Raw genomic sequence first — 20536 nt, 5'->3', positions numbered from 1 at the left:
GTCTCTGGAGTAAGATTTGAACTCTCAACTTTCAGACTCAGTCATCCTCTCTGCTGCCCTGTCAAATTTTCCTTTAATTTATTGGAGATCAAGTGCATAAAATGACTTCTGTATTTCCAACACAACAAGAGTGATCCACTTCAATGCAGTTTTCTTGGCTGTAATATGCATTGAGGAATTGTTGGCTTTTTCCTTGAGTGAACTCAATGAGCACACCTGTATAGTATATATTAAGAGATACTTCCTCTGCTGAAGGTTGAAGAATGAGTGTTGTATAACTAATTATAAAGTTAGCTGTTCAGGACACTCTAACTGACCAGACTGTCCAAACCTTGCTTGCAGGATGTCTATCAGGGACCTTTGGTTATGGCTGCCGCCAGATGTGTGATTGTCTGAATAACTCAACCTGCGATCATATTAAAGGCACCTGTTACTGCAGTCCAGGATGGAAAGGTTCAAGGTGTGACCAAGGTGTGTTTTCTGGTGCTACTAATGTGCATTATCCCCAGTTATAGTCTTATAGACATTGTAGAGTTATGAAGGACACCACACAACAACAACAAGAGGCAATGTAATCTTTCAATTCTATATGAACTCCTTGTATGAACAATGCAACTCATCCCAGTTCTATCCCTTACCCTGCAACTTTAGTTTTCTCTCAAGTACTGATCCAATTCCGTTTTGAATTTTCCTCCACCATCCCATTAGTTAATGTGTTCCTGATGCTGATCTCTCAGCGAAAAAAGCTGTTGCTTGTCTCACCTTTGGGTTTTTTTTAAATCTGTGTTCACCATTTTTCCACCTTCTAACAATAGGGATGTTTCCTCCCTGTCTGCTCTGTCCAGACCCCTTGTTATTTTGGACCCTCTTTCAGATCTCCACTCAAATTCCTCTAATGTAGGGAAAAAAATCCCATATTTTCCAGACTTTCCTGTCACTTGTTTCTCGCATACTAGGGGAAAGAAGATCATTACACATTTCTGCATCCTCTCCAAGACTTTTACATCCTCCCTAAAGGGAAGTACCTAAAACTGGTTCATGATAACCTCCCACTCTTGAACCCAATGCCTTTATTTATGAAGTCATGGAACCCATATGCTTTCTTTAAAATTTTTCTAAACTTGTTGCTACTTCCAAAACTTTCTGCAGTTCTGCATCCAGTTCTGTACCTGTCACCTGTTGAGAATTGTCTTTGTTCTGATCTTGCACCTTATTGTCTCCCTGCACTGCACTTCCTCTGTAGCTGTTGTACTTTATTCTGAACTCCGGTGTTCTTTTTACCTCATACTATCTCAGAATGTAGTGACTTGATTGTATGAAATCTAATGCAAAACAAGCTTTTCACTGTACCTGTGACAACAGTAAACCAATTCCAATTCCTATTCAGATTCTTCAGTGTGAAATCTGTATTAAAATTTCAGTCCCTAGAAATGTATTAGCAAAGGAGTTTTTCATATACTTAACCAGACTAAAAGACTGTCTTTGAGTGATAAGGTGATAGTTGAAGAAAATAGAGGAAATCTATACATTTATCAGTTCCTATCCATGTCACATTTTACCCTATATTCAAGAATATAGTTCTGATTATATCTAACTGTTCTGTTCCCATTTGTGTTGTCCTTTTTTTTGCTCATCCCACTAATTCTGAATATTTTGTATGGCGTTACGATGATGAGGTGGGTGGTTAAATCTGCTGGCTCCAGCCCTAAGACAGTCAGGAGAGGCTAACCAGCAGTCAGGACAGTTGTAGGTGTTTGATTCTTGTTAATCCAATCTCATGGGAGTTGCTAACCTGACCTTGATAATGTTGCTCCCTTTAATACTAGTCAAGGCATGAATATTCCTGCACTGATACCTTGACACACATATTGACTGTCACACTTCCTAAATAATCCACTAACCCTGGGAAGAATGAATCTCTTGTCCTTGTCTCTCAGTCCTCCAGACATTACAGGCCATCCCATGTTACGAACCCCTTACTTATGAACACGCTACATAATTGACCATAATTCGAAAGTCTGATCGTTCTGAAAGTCTGATCAGCAGAACTAGTTTTCTTCCCCTCTAGTTTTAGTGATTGTCTTTTTTGTTGGTCTCGTGCTTTTGATGCCACTCATTACAGTACTGTAGGATTATGGTTATCATATGGAATGATTTGTGTGTATTTCTGATTAATAGACACAATCCATTTATAAACACTTGTCAAAATGGAACCCATTCGTTATCTGGGGACAGCCGCTATCCTGTTGATTACGGAAGCTTGCTTTGCATAAACTGGCCACCACAATCCAACAATGAGCACAGCAATCAAAATCGGGTTTAATATCACTGGCATATGTCATGAAATTTGTTGTTCTGCTGCAGCAGTGCACAGCAATACATAATAAAAAAACTATAAATTACAATAAGTATGTATTAAAATAATAAGTAGTTCAAAAAGAGAAGATGCAGTAGTGAAGTAGTGTTCGTGGGTTCATTGTCCATTCAGAAGTGTGATGGCGGAGGGGAATAAACTGTTCCAACCATACTATTTTGACTGAGAAGCACTTTTGGACACCGTAAAATGGTTGCAAAGGGCGATTATAGAAATGTTTACTTTCCTTCAATGTGCTGACTATGGAATGGTCATACTTTACTTACGGGGAACAAAATTTTGGAGTAAAGATGAGGAATCTAATCCTTGCACCCCTCACCAACTAACCCATGTCCTAACAGGCACCCACGCTCCAGCCTAGACAGAGCTCATTCCTGCACTTGTAAACACATTGCAGTTTTACAGTGCGTTTTCATATCACTCCAGTCATTCTTTTCTCCTCCCCCAATCCAGCAGAAGATACAAAAGCGTGAAAACACAAGCCACATGCACAAGGACAGCTTCTTTCCTGCTGCTATAAGACTATTGAACAGTCCCCTAGGACAATAAGATAAAGTCCTGACTTCACAATCTACTTTGTTATGTCCTTGCATTTTATTGTCTCTCTGCATTGCACTTTCTCTGTAATTGTAATGTTACATTCTGCATTCTGTTATTGCTTTTTCCTCCTCCTGTTTCAGTCTATTGATGTTGTCTGAAAGGCATGAGAGACAGTGTTTTTCACTGTACCTCACTACATGTGTCAATTATAAACCATTTACCATATTCCAGCTGGTGTTATCATTGTGGGAAACCTCAACAGCCTTAGTCGGACCAGCACAGCCATTCCGGCTGATTCCCATCAGATCGGGGCTACAGTGGGGATTGTCATCCTCCTCCTGCTGGTCCTCTTTCTTTTGGTTCTCTTCATCATGTACCGGCGCAAGCAGAAGGTGAAGGAGACCAACATGGCAGCTGTAACCTATGCACCAGCCCTCAGAGTCATGAACACGGATTACGCCATCACGGGTGAGAAACCTTTAGTGCCAAACTCACATTTCAAGTCTTAATGAACCAATCAAATTCATTGTGAAGCGTAAAGATGTATTGGTGGAGAAAGACCTTTTAGTCCTTTGAGTCTATTCTGTCATTCAATGAGATTACAATTGATGTCACACACTCCATTTTCCCTACCTTTTCCTCAAACCACTTCATACTTAGGTTAGCATGGTCTCAAATTTAAAATTGCCAATTAACCGCACTGGTCTGCAATTTTTTACTTTATTATGTGTAATTCTGGCCTCTCTATTACAGGAAGGATGTAGAGAATTTAGAAAGAGTTCAGAAGAAGTACTACTATAGTTCAGAGAGGATGAACTATAAAAAGAGTTTGGACAAACTTGGGTTGATTTTTCTGAATGGCAGAGGCCGGTGGGATTCCTTACAGAAGCTTACATGATTACGAGAGTCATCGATAGAGTAGACAGCAGGTACCCTTTTCCCAAGAGCAAAATGTCTAGTACTATAGTGCATATCTCTAATAACAGAGGGCGTTAAAGATGAGAAGGGCCAGGTTCAAAGGAGATTTGCAAAAGAGTGGTGGATGTTTGGATCATACAGCCAGTGGTAGCGGTGGAAGCAGATATCGTAGTGGTGTTTGTGAGGCTGCAGGAAACGCAGCGAATTGAAGGATGCAGATCACTTGCTGGCAAAAGAGAGTTAGTTTGGTTTGGGCATCATGCTCAGCACAGGCATTGTGGACTGAAGGGCCTGTCCCTGTGCAGCGATGTCCTATGTTCTAAATTTAATAACATGGCATCAAATGCCATTTGTGAAAATGAGTTCCAAATTTTCTCCACCACCTCCATACATACAGAGTAATTTCCTGACTTCATTCCTGAAAGACCTGGAACTAACTTTGGGATTGTGGCTTCTAGTCCAAAACTCCACAATAAATTTACTTTAGTATCTTAACTTCCATCAAGTCACTCCTTAATCATCCTCCTTTCAGAGAACATTTGATGCAATCTCATCAGCTAAAAACAGGAGATGTCTATTCAGTCCTGTCAAGCTTATAGTCTTAGATCTGTGATCCTCAGTACCAATGAACTATCACTGATTAGCCATTTTTAAATGGATTCTCAACATCAAGAACATTCTTGGGGACAGAGTTTCAGGTTTCTGCTACATGAAGTAATTCTTACAGCATCACCCTGGAACTACTTAGCTCTGATTTCATTTATTCTGGGTTCCTTCCCTTCAATTCTGCAGTAGGAAGTACTGGGAAGCATACAGAGGTAAACATCGACTAGTGCTGAAAGATCAGGTACTTTCTGGTCTGCCTGAAACGTGTTGGTTTTCCAGTGTAAGGAGATATCTGTAAGAGAATGTTGCTGACTGACACATTACAAGGTGAAGGATTATTTGCCAAGGGCCACCCCTGACACTTGCTGGAGCCACCACAAAAGTTTCTGTGGGCAAGGACCACTGAATTTTATCATAAGACCATAAGACAAAGGAGCAGAAGTCGGCCATTCGGCCCATCGAGTCTGCGCCGCCATTTTATCATGAGCTGATCCATTCTCCCGTTTAGTACCACTCCCCCGCCTTCTCACCATAACCTTTGATGCCCTGGCTACTCAGATACCTATCAATCTCTGCCTTGAATACACCCAATGACTTGGCCTCCGCTGCTGCCCGTGGCAACAAATTCCATAGATTCACCACCCTCTGACTAAAAAAATTTCTTTGCATTTCTGTTCTGAATGGACATCCTTCAATCCTTAAGTCATGCCCTCTCGTACTAGACTCCCCCATCATGGGAAACAACTTTGCCATATCCACTCTGTCCATGCCTTTCAACATTCAAAATGTTTCTATGAGGTCTCCCCTCATTCTTCTAAACTCCAAGGAATACAGTCCAAGAGCGGACAAATGTTTCTCATATGTTAACCCTCTCATTCCCGGAATCATTCTAGTGAATCTTCTCTGTACCCTCTCCAACGTCAGCACATCCTTTCTTAAATAAGGAGACCAAAACTGCCCACAGTACTCCAAGTGAGGTCTCACCAGCGCCTTATAGAGCCTCAACATCACATCCCTGCTCCTATATTCTATTCCTTTAGAAATGAATGCCAACATTGCATTCGCCTTCTTCACCACCGACTGAACCTGGAGGTTAACCTTAAGGGTATCCTGTACGAGGGCTCCCAAGTCCAGTTGCATCTCAGAACTTTGAATTCTTTCCCCATTTAAATAATAGTCTGCCGGTTTATTTCTTCTGCCAAAGTGCATAACCATACACTTTCCAACATTGTATTTCATTTGCCACTTCTTTGCCCATTCTTCCAATCTATCCAAGTCTCTCTGCAGACTCTCCGTTTCCTCAGCACTACCAGCCCTCCATCTACCTTTGTATCGTCAGCAGACTTAGCCACAAAGCCATCTATTCCATAATCCAAATCGTTGATGTACAATGTAAAAAGAAGCGGCCCCAACACAGACCCCTGTGGAACACCACTGGTAACCAGCAGCCAACCAGAATAGGATCCCTTTATTCCCACTCTCTGTTTCCTGCCAATCAGCCAATGCTCTATCCATGTATGTAACTTTCCCGTAATTCCATGGACTCTTATCTTGTTAAGTAGCCTCATGTGTGGCACCTTGTCATCTTATCCACTCTGGTATGAATAGAATAATTGATGAAATAAGAAAAAAAAGGAAGTAATTAAGTCAGGTCCATTAATGATTTAGTTAGGAGGAATGAGAAGAGGCAATATAAATTATGGGACATAAGAACAGAAAGATGTGCACAGGTTCTATAAAGTGGAACGGCAGATTGAGAAAGCAGTAAGTAAAGGATTTGAGATGAAATATTTACAAATTGGGGTCTAGAGCACAAGAGCAATTAAGTCATAATGAGCCTTTAAAAAGCATTGATTTAGCCACCACAGGAATATTACGTCCAATGCAAGATGTAAACATTTTGGCGGAGATGCAGAAGAGATTTACCTAAATTATTCTAGTGATGAGTACTTTAGTTCGTAAATAGACTGGAGAAGCTGTGATCAGTGTCGTTTGAACAGAAGGGGGTTGATCAAAGAGTGTGTAGGCAGAGTAGAAACTGCTCCTCTTAGAGGAGTGATCTAGTAGTGGAGGAGGTAGAATAAAGGTGATTTGCAAAAGAACAAGAAGCGACATGCAAAAACATGTTTTAAAGTCTGAGACAAGCGTCTGGAATGCATTTTCACAGAAGCAGAGGAGGCAGTTTCAAAAGGAAGCAAACCACTTGTCATTGGAGGGCCATGCACACAATGTTGGAGGTACTCAGGTCCGGCAGCACCTAGAGAGGGGAATAAACAGTTGATGTTTCAGGCTGAGATCCTTCACCAGCACTGGAAAGGAAGGATGCAGAAACCAGAATGAGAAGGTGGAGGAAGGGGGAATGAAGTAAGAAGCTGGGACAGGTGGAAGAGGCAAAGAGCTGAAGATGGAATGTAATAGAAGACAGGGGGCCATGGAATAAAGAGAAGGAGGTGGGAACCAGAGGGAGGTGATGGGCAGGCTGCGAAGGTGGGAGGAGGAGAAGTCACTGGAGGAACTCAGCAAGCTAGTCAGATTCAGTGGCAGGAAATAGACTGTTGCCATTTCGGGCAAACTGACCATCTGGTCTGCAGTTGGTATGCTGATATAAACGTGCTTGGTTTGCTGAACATCTATGTTCTGTCCCTTATGGCCATGTGGAGCCACAGATTGCCAGCCATTTTAATTCTCCCAAACACCCTTACACTGATCGTTCTGTTCTGGGCCTCCTTCACTGTCAGAGTGAGGCCAAATGCAAACTGGAGGAACAGCACCTCCTATTCAGCCTGGGTAGACTTCAGTCAAACTTTTCTCCATCCCTTCTTTTAGCCAGACACTCTTCCAGCACCCCCCGTTTAGTTCTTCTACTCATTCTAACTTCAGTATCCATATCACTCCTCCCCCACCCTCTGTATCGGTGTTTTCACCATCTCTGCAGCCGTTCACTATTTGCATTCAACACTTGATTGTCTTCTGGCTTCTAAAGTTATCACTTTATTACCCCACATTTCTGTCTCCACCATGCTTTGCGCTAATCAACTCACCGGCCTATCATCTCAGTCTAAATACCCCACCCTTTCCTCCCCTCACCCGTCACCCTTCTCCCACTCTACTGAGCATCAGTCCAGATGGAAGGGTTTTGGCCTGAGACGTTGACAGTCTACTTCCTCCACTGATGCTGAAGGTTTGCTGAGTTCCACCAGTGACTTGTCCTTCAGATCACAGCATCTGCAGTTGCTGGTATCTCTGGATTCAAGAGAAAGCTGGTTAAGTACTTCCAAGGAAAGAATATTCAGGGCTATGAGGGGGAGCTGGACTAGATGAACTGCCTTTAAACAGAGATAGTATGGACTCAATGAGCTTCCCTGCTGTCACCAATCTGTAGTTCTATGGGACACAGAGACTATTTACAATGAGTTTAGCATCAGATTTGAAAAACAAGCAGGGCCTCTCAGGAATTTCTCCAGAGCATGAGATTGTTTGGATTATTAGGCACTTTGCAAGGGCCAATATAAAGAAGCTAGGTTTAAGTGTAGTAGCCATTGTGGGAGTGGCCATGGTGTGAGTGGGCCAGTGTTAGAGTGGGGAGCTGAGGTTTCAGCTCGAGAAGCTTTAGCACGAAGAGGCAGAGGCTAAGGTAAGTTTCTGGTAAATTTCTGTCTTATTGCATATTTAGAACAGTGGAAATGATAGCCAGGGCAATGGAGTCTTCCACTTGTGGGATGTGAGAGACAGGCAGACCTCCAGTATACCTGATGACCTACAGGAAGTGCATCCAGCTGCAGCTGCTTGCAGACTGCATTGGGGAGCTAGAGATGGATGACCTTAAGATCATTTGGGGGATGGAGTGGTTGACTGACAGGAAATACAAGGAAATAGTTACACCTAATTTCTAGGACATAGGTAACTTGGTAACCATCAGGAAAAGGAGTTAGGCAGCCTGTGTGGGGTACCCCTGTTGCCATTCCCCACAATAACAAGAACACTGCTTTGTATATTATTGGGGTTCGGGGGAGGGGGCAACCTGCAAGGAAAAGACACAGTAATCTGTGGGAGGGAAATGGGGGAGGAGAGAGGTGAGCAGCAGTCTTAGGGGATTCATTGGCTAGGGGAACAGACATGAGGTCCTGTGGATGAAAATGAGATTGCTGACCAGTATGTTGCCTCACAGGTACCAGGGTCAGTCACACCTCAGATTGAGTCCATAGCATTCTGAAGTAGGATGGTGAGCATCCAGAGGTCATGGTATCAGTGACATAAACAAGAAGGATGGCAAGGTCCTGTGAAGTGAATTCAAGGAATTGGGTGCTAAGGACCTCCAGGATGGTGACCTCAGCATTGCTACCCATGCAATGTGCTAGTGAGGCCAGAAAGAGGAAAATAATGCAGTTTAACATGTGGCTAAGGAGACTGCAGCAGACTTCAGATTTTTGGATCACTGGCTCTCTTCTAGGGAAGGTGGGATCTGGACAATGGGATGATTTGCATTAAAATCCAGGCTGACACTATACTCTTGAGGGAGTGCTGTACCACCAGGTATGCAATCTTTAGGATGAAGATTTCGTCTGGCTCTTCTCCCAAGTTCATAAATATGATTCCATGGCCTTCATTTCAAAGGAGTTCAGAAGGGTTCTTCCCTATATCCTGTGGCCGATACTTATACTTTATCAACATTGTTAGAAGTAGTCACCTAATCTTTTAAATTGATGCGGGTGGAACTTCCTATGACAAAATCAGGTGTCCAAAAATGTCGCAATGCAGGGTCTCAATCTGAAATGTTAACCATTTCTCTGCTCCCATAGCTGGTGCCCGACCCATTGAGCTCCTCCAGCACTTTACTTTTTGCTGCTGATTCCAGCATCTGCAGTCTGTTTTGTATTAGAATGCTCAAATATGTGGTTAGGTATGAAATATATTAGCATATCAGTAACATGTGTTGAGTTGGCATACTATACTAAAGCACTAAATAAAGGCCAGGTAATTTCGTTTCATTGAATCAATGTATTGAAGTAGCCGGAATCCATATTTATAGACAACTTGGAGAAGAAATTTTGAGTGTAATTGCAAAGGAGAGGATATTTTCTGACTCCAATTGACTTCCTCTTTGTAGAAAATATGGCACAAGGAAATAGTGGGAATGGAAACACCCGCTATTTCTCCAATCCAAGCTATCATACCTTAGCCCAGTGTGGGAGTCCAGCGCACGCCAACAATTGCCAACACAGCACATCTGGAAAGGTAAAGCTCAGTCATACAAGCAAATTGGAATGCCTGTGGATTTAGTTACCATAAGCTGTAAGGTTTAGTCTGAACTACAGTTGATAGTCATCCTGCACCATCTGTCGTGTGTCTCAGAAATGATAACAATCACAGTTTTGTGACCTCATCCAGTTAAAAAATGTGCACTACAGGAAAGTACAGAAGGAATACCAGATTTCTTAGTGCTGAATGTGTACAAGAGTATCAGCCACTGATGAAACTCGTCACCCAAGATTTGATTCCATCATCTACAATAGAGGTGCACCTTAATCTGTGCAACGCATTTAATGCAGTTGAGCAGTGTTGAAAAAAATCAATCTTTGGTATTTAAAACAAAAAACAAAGCTATGAGAAGCATTGGGTTTACCAAAGAGCTGTAATTACTTTTGTGTACTGAGTTGGCTCATAGTAAGTTATGATTTACAAATCCTAATTTACTATCCTTCTCTCATCATTATTAGTGCTTCATTTAGTTATTAAAACAAATTAACTGATCCTTATCTCTTTGTGGGAACATGCTGTATACATATTGGCAGCCGGGTTCCCTACATTGCACTTCGAATGTTCTTCATTGCCTCTAAAGATCTTTGCAGTGCCTTGTGGATGTAAAGGGTGTTAAAGAAATGTACAATATTCACCTTTCATCTTCACGTTTCAATTGCTAGTTAGTACTTTCATTAAAAAGCTGCCAATTGTGATGGCCATGCTAGGCTGGGGATAAGACCTTCAACTTACCTTTTGGATGTCAAGGCTCGAGTTCAACAACAATAGCCCAGAGAAACTCTGATTTATAAAGTTGAATGCTATTAAATTCTACTGATGATGTAATTTAATTGTCCATTTTTGATCAACAGTCAAAAAACAATCAGCTGTTCGTTAACATTAAGAATCTTAAAAGTCAGGGAAAGCGCGGCCCTGTTATGGACTACACAGCGACTCTACCTGCAGACTGGAAGCAAGGAGGCTACCCTAATGATTTAGGTATTTTGTTGTCTGCATTATTGTTAATTAAGAAGAAAGAAGAGGTGCAGGGTTATAATTTCTGTAATGATTATCTTTTTGATTCTGAACATTTAATTCCTGGGATGGGACTGTTTCTAGACAGATCAGCATTATTCCCTGTTGTCTAGTTGCCGCTTTTGAGGAACCATCTTCTTCAACTGTTTAGTAAAGATGCTCCCTGTACCATTGAATCAGGTTCGCAGGTCTGGCGAGTAAGACAGAAAACCCTGACTGCGAATAAATACATTAACCATTTTTTTACGAGCAGTAAAAATTTCGACCAAACATTCATGTTCCCCAAGTTACAGAAACTACAAAGCTGAATATTCAACAAGCATATTTAGCTAAAAGTGCACGCAGAGCACATCTTCCCAAAGGCTATGTGCACAGTTTGCCTTAAACAAAGGAAGAGGGAGCAAGCCTCTTCCACATGCTATTTTATACCCGGGATATTTGGAACAGGACACCAGGCGGCTAACCAACCAATGGAAAAAGCTGATGCAATTTCTAAACTAACCAATCATGATGGAAGCAACTTTCAACAATCGGAATAAGCCACACCCCCCACACACTCTCTGTGCCACTTGGCTTCAGTAGCTGTAGTAACATTCTAGAACATGCCAGATAAATCAACATAGATGATGTGAATAGTATTTCCAGCGACTAATTTAATTGTGCTCCAGATAGTTTGGCAGAACATTAAAAGTAAGAGGAGCAGGACAAGCCTACTTATATTGAGATCACAGATAATCTATAACCTACCCATCTTCCTTTTCCCTCATTCACTTGGGCTTTGCCTAACAGAAAGCTACCAGCTTGATTTAAAATTAACATTTGACCAGTGCTTGTTATTAATTGTGGAAGGGAGTTCTAAATTTCTACCATCCACTTCTGCAAATTCAGTGCTTTGCTTTGCTGGGTTAATCCTGAAGAAAAACTGACAGAAGAAAAGTGGTAATGGGAGGAGTATTCCATCTGGCTCCTCGAAACTGATCTGCCATTTATTTAGACCAAAGTTTCTAATCTTTGGCTAAGCTTGATTGAACTTTGAAATTGCAGATTCTCCATTACAATTATTCTGCTACAGTCAGATAAAACAACAATCTCCACCCCAAATATATTCAGTGATTAAAGAAATCAAAGTTTTGCAATCTTCTGTGAGAAAAGTTTTCCTCTTTCTTTAATGAGCAATTCTTCATCCTGAGACTGAGTTCCCTGGTGCTAAGGACCATTGATTTATCATAGACTGACCTTTAAAAACACACAGACTTGTAATGATTTTTCTCAGCCATCCAACGTTATGCAAGTCAGATCTCCTCCTCCTCATTGTGATCCATCTGATTTCACTGTCCACTAATATTTGATTGTAGTCATTCAGTGCTTCAAATCTGATCACTTAGGTCAACAAACAAGATTCTTGAGGAATTCAGCAGGTCAGGCAGCATCTGTGGAGGGGAACATCGACTGGCCACTTTCCTCTGTAGACACCAGATTCCAGAATCTGATGTCTCTTGTGTCTCCTGTTCATTTAGATGATGACTAATCCATATCTTCCACCTATCTATCTACCTGGCTTCCATTATCCCACTGCTTAAACAGTAGGTCTGTAAATATTCAATAACCATCAGCCCCAACAGATTTTTGAGGGGAGTGTTCTCCTTGTTTTCCAGTCTCCTTTGTGGACTAATTCTAATTCTGTTTTTGTTCAGCAGAGGAGGAAGGTTTTTCGTCACCTCCCCCCTCAATTCTTTTCAATATTTTAAACACTTACAGATCCCCAAATCTGCTACACTTGAGGAACCCTTTGCAATATGTCCCTTCAATTCTTTTTGTTCCAATAATATTCCAAGGATGATACCTTCTTTCTTAGATTTGCTTCCCAAATCAAACACAATTCTCTGGGTAATCTCTGTCTTGCCAAAATTGCTATCTCTCTATTGGTTAATTTTTTTTTGTTTGCTCACAGGTGCCTTTAGTGCTGATAGGGGATACGTGGGAAAATCTCTGAAAGGTAAAATTTCAGATGGTCTATACTCTTCTGAGACACAGAGCTGAGTTATAGATAAACAAGCTACAGATTGTAACACCGAAACAATGAGCTGTTGGTCTCCTTATTGCGGCAGGAGCTGTCTCTGTCTCTGTCTCTGTCTCTCTACGTTATTGGTTCAGTGAGTGACCATTTACCACCAATCTCTACAGTATAAGTACATAAATTTTCTGTGATCGTGCTGGAATCAGAGACACTTTCACAGCATTTACCCATCATATTTTAAATTCAGTCATTAAAATTATTGAGTGAGATCAAGTAAAAATTTTTGGGGCCATTTTGACTGAAAACATGGCCTTGCCAAATGACATTCAGCCTATTAAAGACCACAACTTCAATTTCAACTCTAAAATGGAGAGCTCAACCATCACATTCTGATTCAGCAATGCTCTGTTTAATTGTAACATCAAAAGGAATTGGGGAAAAAATCTGAAATGGAATTACTTGCAAGGCCATGAGGGGAAGAACAGTTTCAAGTGGAGATTAATTTTAGAGCTCTTTCAACAAGTTGGCAGAGGGACAATGGCCTAAGAGGCCTCAAACTCAATATTAATGTTGTCACAGGATGTAAGTGTTATGAACGTTTTTTGCAGCAGCAGACAGTACATTTCAAACATACTATAAATTAACATACTTTATACATAACTTGCACATGCAAAAAAAATCCAGCAGAATAAATGGATACCAGTGCGATTTGAGAGAGAGAAAGGTAAACCTAGTTCAAGGTAATATAAAGGTTCAAGAACCTGATAGCAGTGGGGAAGAAGCTGCCGTTGAACCTTGAGGTGTGGGTCTTCAGACTTGCCTACCTCCTTCTCGCTGGTGGCATTGAGAAAAGGACGTGGCTAGGATGGTGGGGGTCCCTGATGATGGACACCACCTTCCTGAGACAATATCTCTCGTAAGTGTGCTCGATTGCGAGGAGAGCTGTACCCGTGAAGGAACTGGCTGAGTCCGTCACTCTGTAGCCTCTGCATTCCAGCTGCTTCCTCCTTTGCTGTCAGATTCAACGTAAACTTAAAAACATTAATAAAAATACATGGCATTGGAAAGAGCATATCAGACATCATCCTCTGAGAGAGAAATTAAAGAGTTAATGTTGCAGTTTGATGACCTTTGATCAGAAGGATAAATTGCGGCAGAGTTAAAATCTGGAGCATTGAGAAACGTGTGTAAGAGTATGCCTGAAGTACCAAGATAACAAGTGAGAAAGTGGTGTACAGAGCATAGAAAAATTAAGTGGGTGGCGGGGGAGGGTGTCCATAGCTACCTTTTTTTTTCCTATATGTAGAAATTAAATTTATTTGAACAAGAATATAAATATTGCAGTTACTGGTGCTGATTCACTGGATTCATTGCTGTAACACTTTTGGGTGAGGGGTAGGGTTTCATCGGGGGGGAATAAGCTTAAATCCCAAGAAACATTGCCGGGAAGGAATGTGAAGGTTTTCCAGAATGGCTAGCAGTCAAAGGGTTAATGTGATTTCCCTGTGCAGGTGTTGCCACATCTTCCAGAGTAAATTATCAACATCAGATGTAATTTTAAATTCACCCCCCCCTTTTTATTTTTAATGGGCAATTTCCTATCATTACCACAGATCTGGTAAAGACTTCAGGCTTCAGTGCTAGCACGTGCTCACTCAACAGTACGGAGAACCCATACGCCACCATCAAAGACCCACCACTTTTTACATCCAAGAATTCGGAGTGTGGCTATGTAGAGATGAAATCTCCAGCTCGCCGTGATTCACCATATGCTGAGATTGGCAACTCCACTTCAGCTAATAAAAATGTCTATGAAGTTGGTAAGTTTATATAATCACTATGTTCCTAATAATGTTGTTTATGTATTTGACTGTGAAACATCTGACAGTTTACCACATTTTGTTACCTTATCTAAAAACATTCTTGTGAAGATTACATTTAGTGAACAATCTTCCATCAAAAAACATAGAACGTAGAGTACAGTGCAGTCAGCCCACGATCTCATACCGACCTTTTAAACGTACTCCACAATCAATATAATCCTTCCTTCCTACACAGCCCATAACCTTCCATTTTTCTCACGTCCGCAAGTCCATCTAAGGATCAATTATACATCCCTAATCTATCCACCCCTTACCACCACCCCCAGTGTGTTACAGGCACTTACCACTCTCTGTGTAAAAAAAAACCTACATCTGACATCTCCCATGAACTTTCCTCCACTCCCCTTAACAAGGATATCCTCTGGCATTACCCATTGCCAATCTGGGAAGTAGGTGCTGGCTGTCCATTCTCTCTAAACCTCTCATAATCTTATACACTTCCATATCAAGAAGCCGCTCATCCTCCTTCACTCCAAAGACAATAGCCCTAGCTCGCTCAGCCTTTCCTCATAAAACATATTATCTAACTCAGGCAGCATCTTAGTAAATCTCCACTGCATCCTCTTGAAAATTTCCACATCCTTCCAATAATGAGATGACCAGAACTGAACACAATACAGTATTCCAAGTGTGGTCTGACGAGAGTTTTATAGTGCTGCAACATAATCTCGCAGCTTCTGAGCTCATTCTTCCAAGTAATGAAGGCCAACATACCATAAGCATTCTTAACCACCCGATCAACTTGCACAGCAACTTTGAGTGAACTCTGGACTTGGACCTTGGACTCTGTTTCTCCATACTGCTAAGAATCTGCCGTTAACCTTGTACTTCCCTTTCAATTTTGATCTTCCAAAGTGTATCACTTCACCCTTTTCTGGCTTGAACTCCATCTGTCATTTCACTGGCCTGCTTTGCATCTTGCCTATAACCCTTTGAAGTCTACAACAGTGTTCTACATTATCCACAACACTACCAACCTTCATGTCAACTTACTAAGCCATCCTTTTATTTTCTTAGCCAAGTCATTGACAAAAATCACAAAGAGTAGGAGTCCTGGAAGAAATCCCTGTGAAACAATACTGGTCATTGACCATCTGGGAGAATACGCTTCATCTACCACTAGGCTCTGCCTTCTGTGGGGAAGCCAATTTCAACTCCATACAACCAAGTTTCCATGAATCCCATGCCTCCCATCTTTCTGAATGAGCCTACCGTGAGGAACCTTGTTGAATGCCTTACTAAAAGCCATATATACCACATCCACTACTCTTCCTTTATTGATTTGTTTCGTCACCTCCTCAAACCTCTGTCAGGCTTGTGAGGTACGACCTGCCCCTCACAGAACCATGCTGTCTATCCCTCACAAGATTATGCTTTTCTAAATGCTCATAGACCCTGTCTCTGAGAATATTCAATAATTTGCCCACCACTGATGTAAAACTCACTGGTCTATAATTCCCAGGATTATCTATTTTAACTTTATTGAACTACAGAGCAACATTTCCCATTCTCCAGTCCTTATGTAATACTCCTGTGGTCAGAAAGGCTGCAGAGATTGCAGTCAATGCCCCAGAAATTTCTTTCTTTGCATCCCATATTAACCAGGGATACAACCCATCTGGCCCCAAGGATTTTTCTATCCTAATGTTTTTCAGAAGCTCCAGCATATCTTTTTTCCTTAACCTTGACATGCTCCAGTACATAAGTCTGTTCTACACTGACTCTCTAGAGTCCCTCTCTGGTGAATGTTTCAACGTTCTTACTTTGCTTCCAAGTATTCACTAAGGACCTTGCCTACCTCCTCTGTCTCCAGGCATATGTTTCCCCCTTGTTCTTGAGCAGTCCTACCCACACTCTAGTTATCCTCCTGTTCTTGGCACATGTGTGGAACACCTTGGCCTTTTCCTACTCAACAAGACTTCCTCATGTCCCCTTTTATCTCTCCTAAGTCACATCTTGAGCTCCTTCTTGGCTCTCTTGTAACTCTCAACAGCCCTGTTTACTTTTAAGCTTGCCTCCGCCTTCGTCTTGACTGGATGTTCCTCCTGTCTTGTCAACCATGAGAGGAGGAACATTTAATCACCCTACATCCTTTCCCTCCTTCCATGGGACAAACCATGCAAGTGGTTTCTAAACAACTCCCACACTCCTACTGTGCATTTCCCTGTGTTCATCTGTTCCCAATTTATACTTCCCAGTTCTTTTCTGATACCATCTCCCCCAGTTAATTTCCCATATTGTCCGAATACCTCAGGTGTAATCATGTGCAAGTGAGGGTAAGAATAAGAGAACATGGCACATAAATACATGGGTGAAAAATTGGTGTAGGGCACAGGAATTCGGATTTTTTGAACCATTGAGATCGCTTTCTGGCAGAGTTGACTTGTATAAGTGGGATGAGTTACACCTGAACTGGAGGGGGGAACTAATATCCCGGGAGGCAAAGTTGTAAATTCACCTGGGTGAATTTAATCTAGATTGGGAGAAGGAGGTCAGTGCTGGGCCCATTGTTGTTTGTCATGCATATCAATGACTTGGATAAGACTGACAAGGTTATGATTAGTCATTTTGGGGATGACATCAGAATAGGTACTCTTATTGGATTATGAAGAAAGTTATCAAAATTTGCAGGGTGATCTTGATCAGCTGAGCAAAGGCAAATGGAATTTAATTCAGATAAATGCAAGCTGTGCATTTTGGAAAGTACAATCCAAGTAGGACTTTAACAGTGAATGGCAGGGCTCTGGGGTGTGTTGTAGAACAGAGAGACATTAGAATACAAGTACAGAGTTCACTGAAAATGAATCACAAGTAGACAGAGTGGTGAAGAAGGCCTTTGGCATGCTGGGCTTCATAATTACTGTATAATTGATATAAAAGAAGGGAGGTCATGGTGGGACTGTATTGATGCTGGTGAGACTGCACTTGGAGTATAGTGTTCAGCCTTGGTCACTCTGTTGTAGGAAATATGTAATTAAACTGGAAAGAATACAGGAAAGATTTAAAAGCATGTTGAAGGACTGTGTCAGAGGGAGAGGTTGGACAGACTAAGACTTTATTCCTTGGAGTAAAGGAGACTGAGAGGTGATCTTACAGAGGTGTATAAACTCATCGGGGATAGATAGGGTGAATACCCTCAGTGTTTTTCTCAGAGCTGGGGAATTGAGAACTAGAGGGCAAAGGTTTAAGGTGAGAAGGGAAACATTTAATAGGAACTTGATGGCAACTTATTTACACAAAAGGGTGGTGGTATCTATGTGGATTGAACCACTAGAGGAAGTGGTTGAGGCAGGTACAATAAAGACATTTGAGCAAGGTTAGAAGGTTATGATTTAAATGTGGATATCTGGGATTAGCTTGGAAGGGGCATCCTGTTTGGGATGGCCAGTTGGGCCAAAAAGCCATTTCCTGTGTTGTATAATTCTATGACTTTGTGTCACAGATAAACCTTAACAAGTGTAATCACTAATTATGATATTCTTGTGCTCTAGAACCAACAGTAAGTGTCATTCATGGAACATGCAGTGGCAATGCTCCCTTTGGCCCTTATGACCTGCCCAAGAACAGTCACATCCCCTGCCATTATGACTTACTACCAGTTCGAAACAGTCCTTCAATGTCACAGAAAGTGAACGACAATGAATGAATTGGATGGCCGCAATTTACAGATGGAAAAGTGTCCAATTGAACAACTCTCTGGGGTAAACAACAAAAGGAGTCTGGCCAATGTCTTCCCAGCTCCTCTGGATGAATTTCAATGACGATTTACCACCAGTGCTGAATTGAGTTACAGATGAAGAGCAGAAAAATTTTGAAGGCCGCCACACAACTCAAGAGAACACCTTTATAAAATTCCTTCTTTTGCTTTCTTTTTCTGTGTCTTTGAGGGTTGACATTAAACCAAGCGCCTTCATGTATTCATGGTAATATTTTATAATTTACCTTGTGGAAAACATTGCTAGTGAAGAACTTAATTGCCTAACAATTTTTTGGAAAGAAGGTCTTTGAAATATTTCCATCTTACAACATGCCATTCCTAAAAATCTCACTAACTTTTTAAGTAAGTCATTCCACATATACATAAATAATACTCAATAATACATATTGATACTCATTTCTTTAAATAGGTAAAAATATTTTAGTTCTTATATTTTTTATAGAACAGTTTTGACTTAACTGAGGAAACGAAGCAACTACATGACGAGTGCAAGTGGTCACAGCAAAGCGCAAGTCATTAATGGATTCTTAGTGATTAAAAAGCACACTGTAAATGCAAGCATCCTTTGGAGACTTCCATTGCTTTGTAGCCACAAACCTTTGAGCCTATTGCAGTCACAGCCATCTTCTGTTTCTTCTGTCTCTGCGAGCTTCTTGTAAGATAAAAACAATGCTGTGCTTAAGCTGGTCTTGTGCATCACAAATAAATTTGTTAAAAAAAAATTAGCGAATTTAGTTCCTTTTGTCTTTACTTTCCCAATAACCACCCCGTGTTCTGGTGATATATGCTCTTGTTCTTTGCATTTAAATCTGCGTTCAGTTTAACAGTTGTTTTCATTGTTACATGCGAGTGTAGTTTTTGTGTAATTAGAACCTTGTGTCAGAATCCTGAGCCTACGTTATTAATCCTGTGTATTGTATGATAAATTGTACATAGAGACAAACCAGGTTAAACTGACTGACAAGTGGTAATTTGTTTAATGGACTTAAACCTGTACAGAAAAAAATCTTGCCCTGTCAGTATCATTAATTTGTAAGTGCTGTTGCACTATAGCTGGATTGCATTGTGACATTAAATATACTGCCCACGAAGACGATTTTACCCGAGCAATAACGTCTTTATTACATTATTTATGTATTTTCTTATGATCAGTTTAAACCATAACAATGTAAGTGTATTATTGCAATTCATTTAGTCCAAGTGAATTCCAGCATTAAATGGTTTTCATTCTTCTTTAAATCTTTCAGCATTATATCTGTTTTATGTAGAGAGTGTTTGTCACCAGCTTTTTAATAAAAATTACTTTCAGAAGTGTGTTTAGTCTATTTTTCTGTCACATGACTTCAGATCAAACATGAGTAAGGAAACCGCCTCTTGATTACCACCTAGTATCTTCCCCAAGATGATGAATCAGTTAATTCTCCATTGTGTAACAACATTTTGAAGAAGCACTGAAAGCAGCAAAGTCACACAATATCCTCCAGCTGGAGGATTTACAGTACATGTCCACCCCTGAGAGTCATTTGGAAGTTCTGGGACTGATTGAGTTCTGAAGGGTATAGGGGCCAGGCTGGGTCTGCAGGAAGTAATGAGTGAAACAACATATTGTAGTATCTGCTCCCCCCACTGTCCCTTTTCTCTGTCCTTTTGATCCACCTGGCTCCCATCACCATATCTCTTTCCTTTTGCCGTCCTCTCCACCTGCCTATGTCCTGCATGCTCCTCCCCACCTCCCTCCCTTTATTCCATGCTCCACCTTCCTCTCCTATCAGATTCCATTATCTTCATCCCTTTGATGTGCATATCGCCTTCCAGCTTCTATGTTGTTCCTACTCTTCTCCCATCTGCCTGTTGCCCACTCATCTCCATCCAACTATCACTTGCCAGCTTTTGCCACATCCCTTCCATCCACCTTTTTATACAGCTATTTCCCTTTTATCTTTCTTTTTATCATCCAGGCCAGAAGAAGGATCTCAACCCGAAACATCAACTGTCCATTTCTCCTGCCTAGGTGCTGCCTGACCTGCTGTATTGCTCTCGATTCCAGCATCTAGTCCCTTGTGTCTCCAAGAATAAACCTGCCTGACCTCATCCTCACCAGTCTACCTGAGGCAGGTACATATGTCCATGACTGCAGTGGAAAAACTGATCACTACACATTTCTGAAAATTTCTGCAGACTTACCGTGGAGAGCATTCTAACTGGCT

At 41.2% G+C, this 20536-nt stretch overlaps 1 protein-coding gene across 1 annotated transcript in view; it reads left to right on the top strand.

Annotated features, from left to right (window-relative positions):
- Positions 1-19633, top strand: part of megf10 (multiple EGF-like-domains 10) — a 174420-nt gene extending 154787 nt beyond the window's left edge. The window contains exons 19-25 of the mRNA XM_063049090.1: positions 343-471; positions 3146-3382; positions 9546-9673; positions 10549-10675; positions 12663-12707; positions 14342-14548; positions 18103-19633. Coding sequence (XP_062905160.1) covers positions 343-471; positions 3146-3382; positions 9546-9673; positions 10549-10675; positions 12663-12707; positions 14342-14548; positions 18103-18257 — 1028 coding nt within the window. The 3' untranslated portion in view covers positions 18258-19633. The remainder of the gene's footprint in view (positions 1-342; positions 472-3145; positions 3383-9545; positions 9674-10548; positions 10676-12662; positions 12708-14341; positions 14549-18102) is intronic.
- The last annotated feature ends 903 nt before the right edge of the window (positions 19634-20536 follow it).

This window comes from Mobula hypostoma, chromosome 5 (assembly GCF_963921235.1).
Source record: "Mobula hypostoma chromosome 5, sMobHyp1.1, whole genome shotgun sequence".
In the NCBI taxonomy this organism is placed as follows: Eukaryota; Metazoa; Chordata; class Chondrichthyes; order Myliobatiformes; family Myliobatidae; genus Mobula; species Mobula hypostoma.
This window is presented reverse-complemented; position numbering and strand designations above follow the sequence as displayed.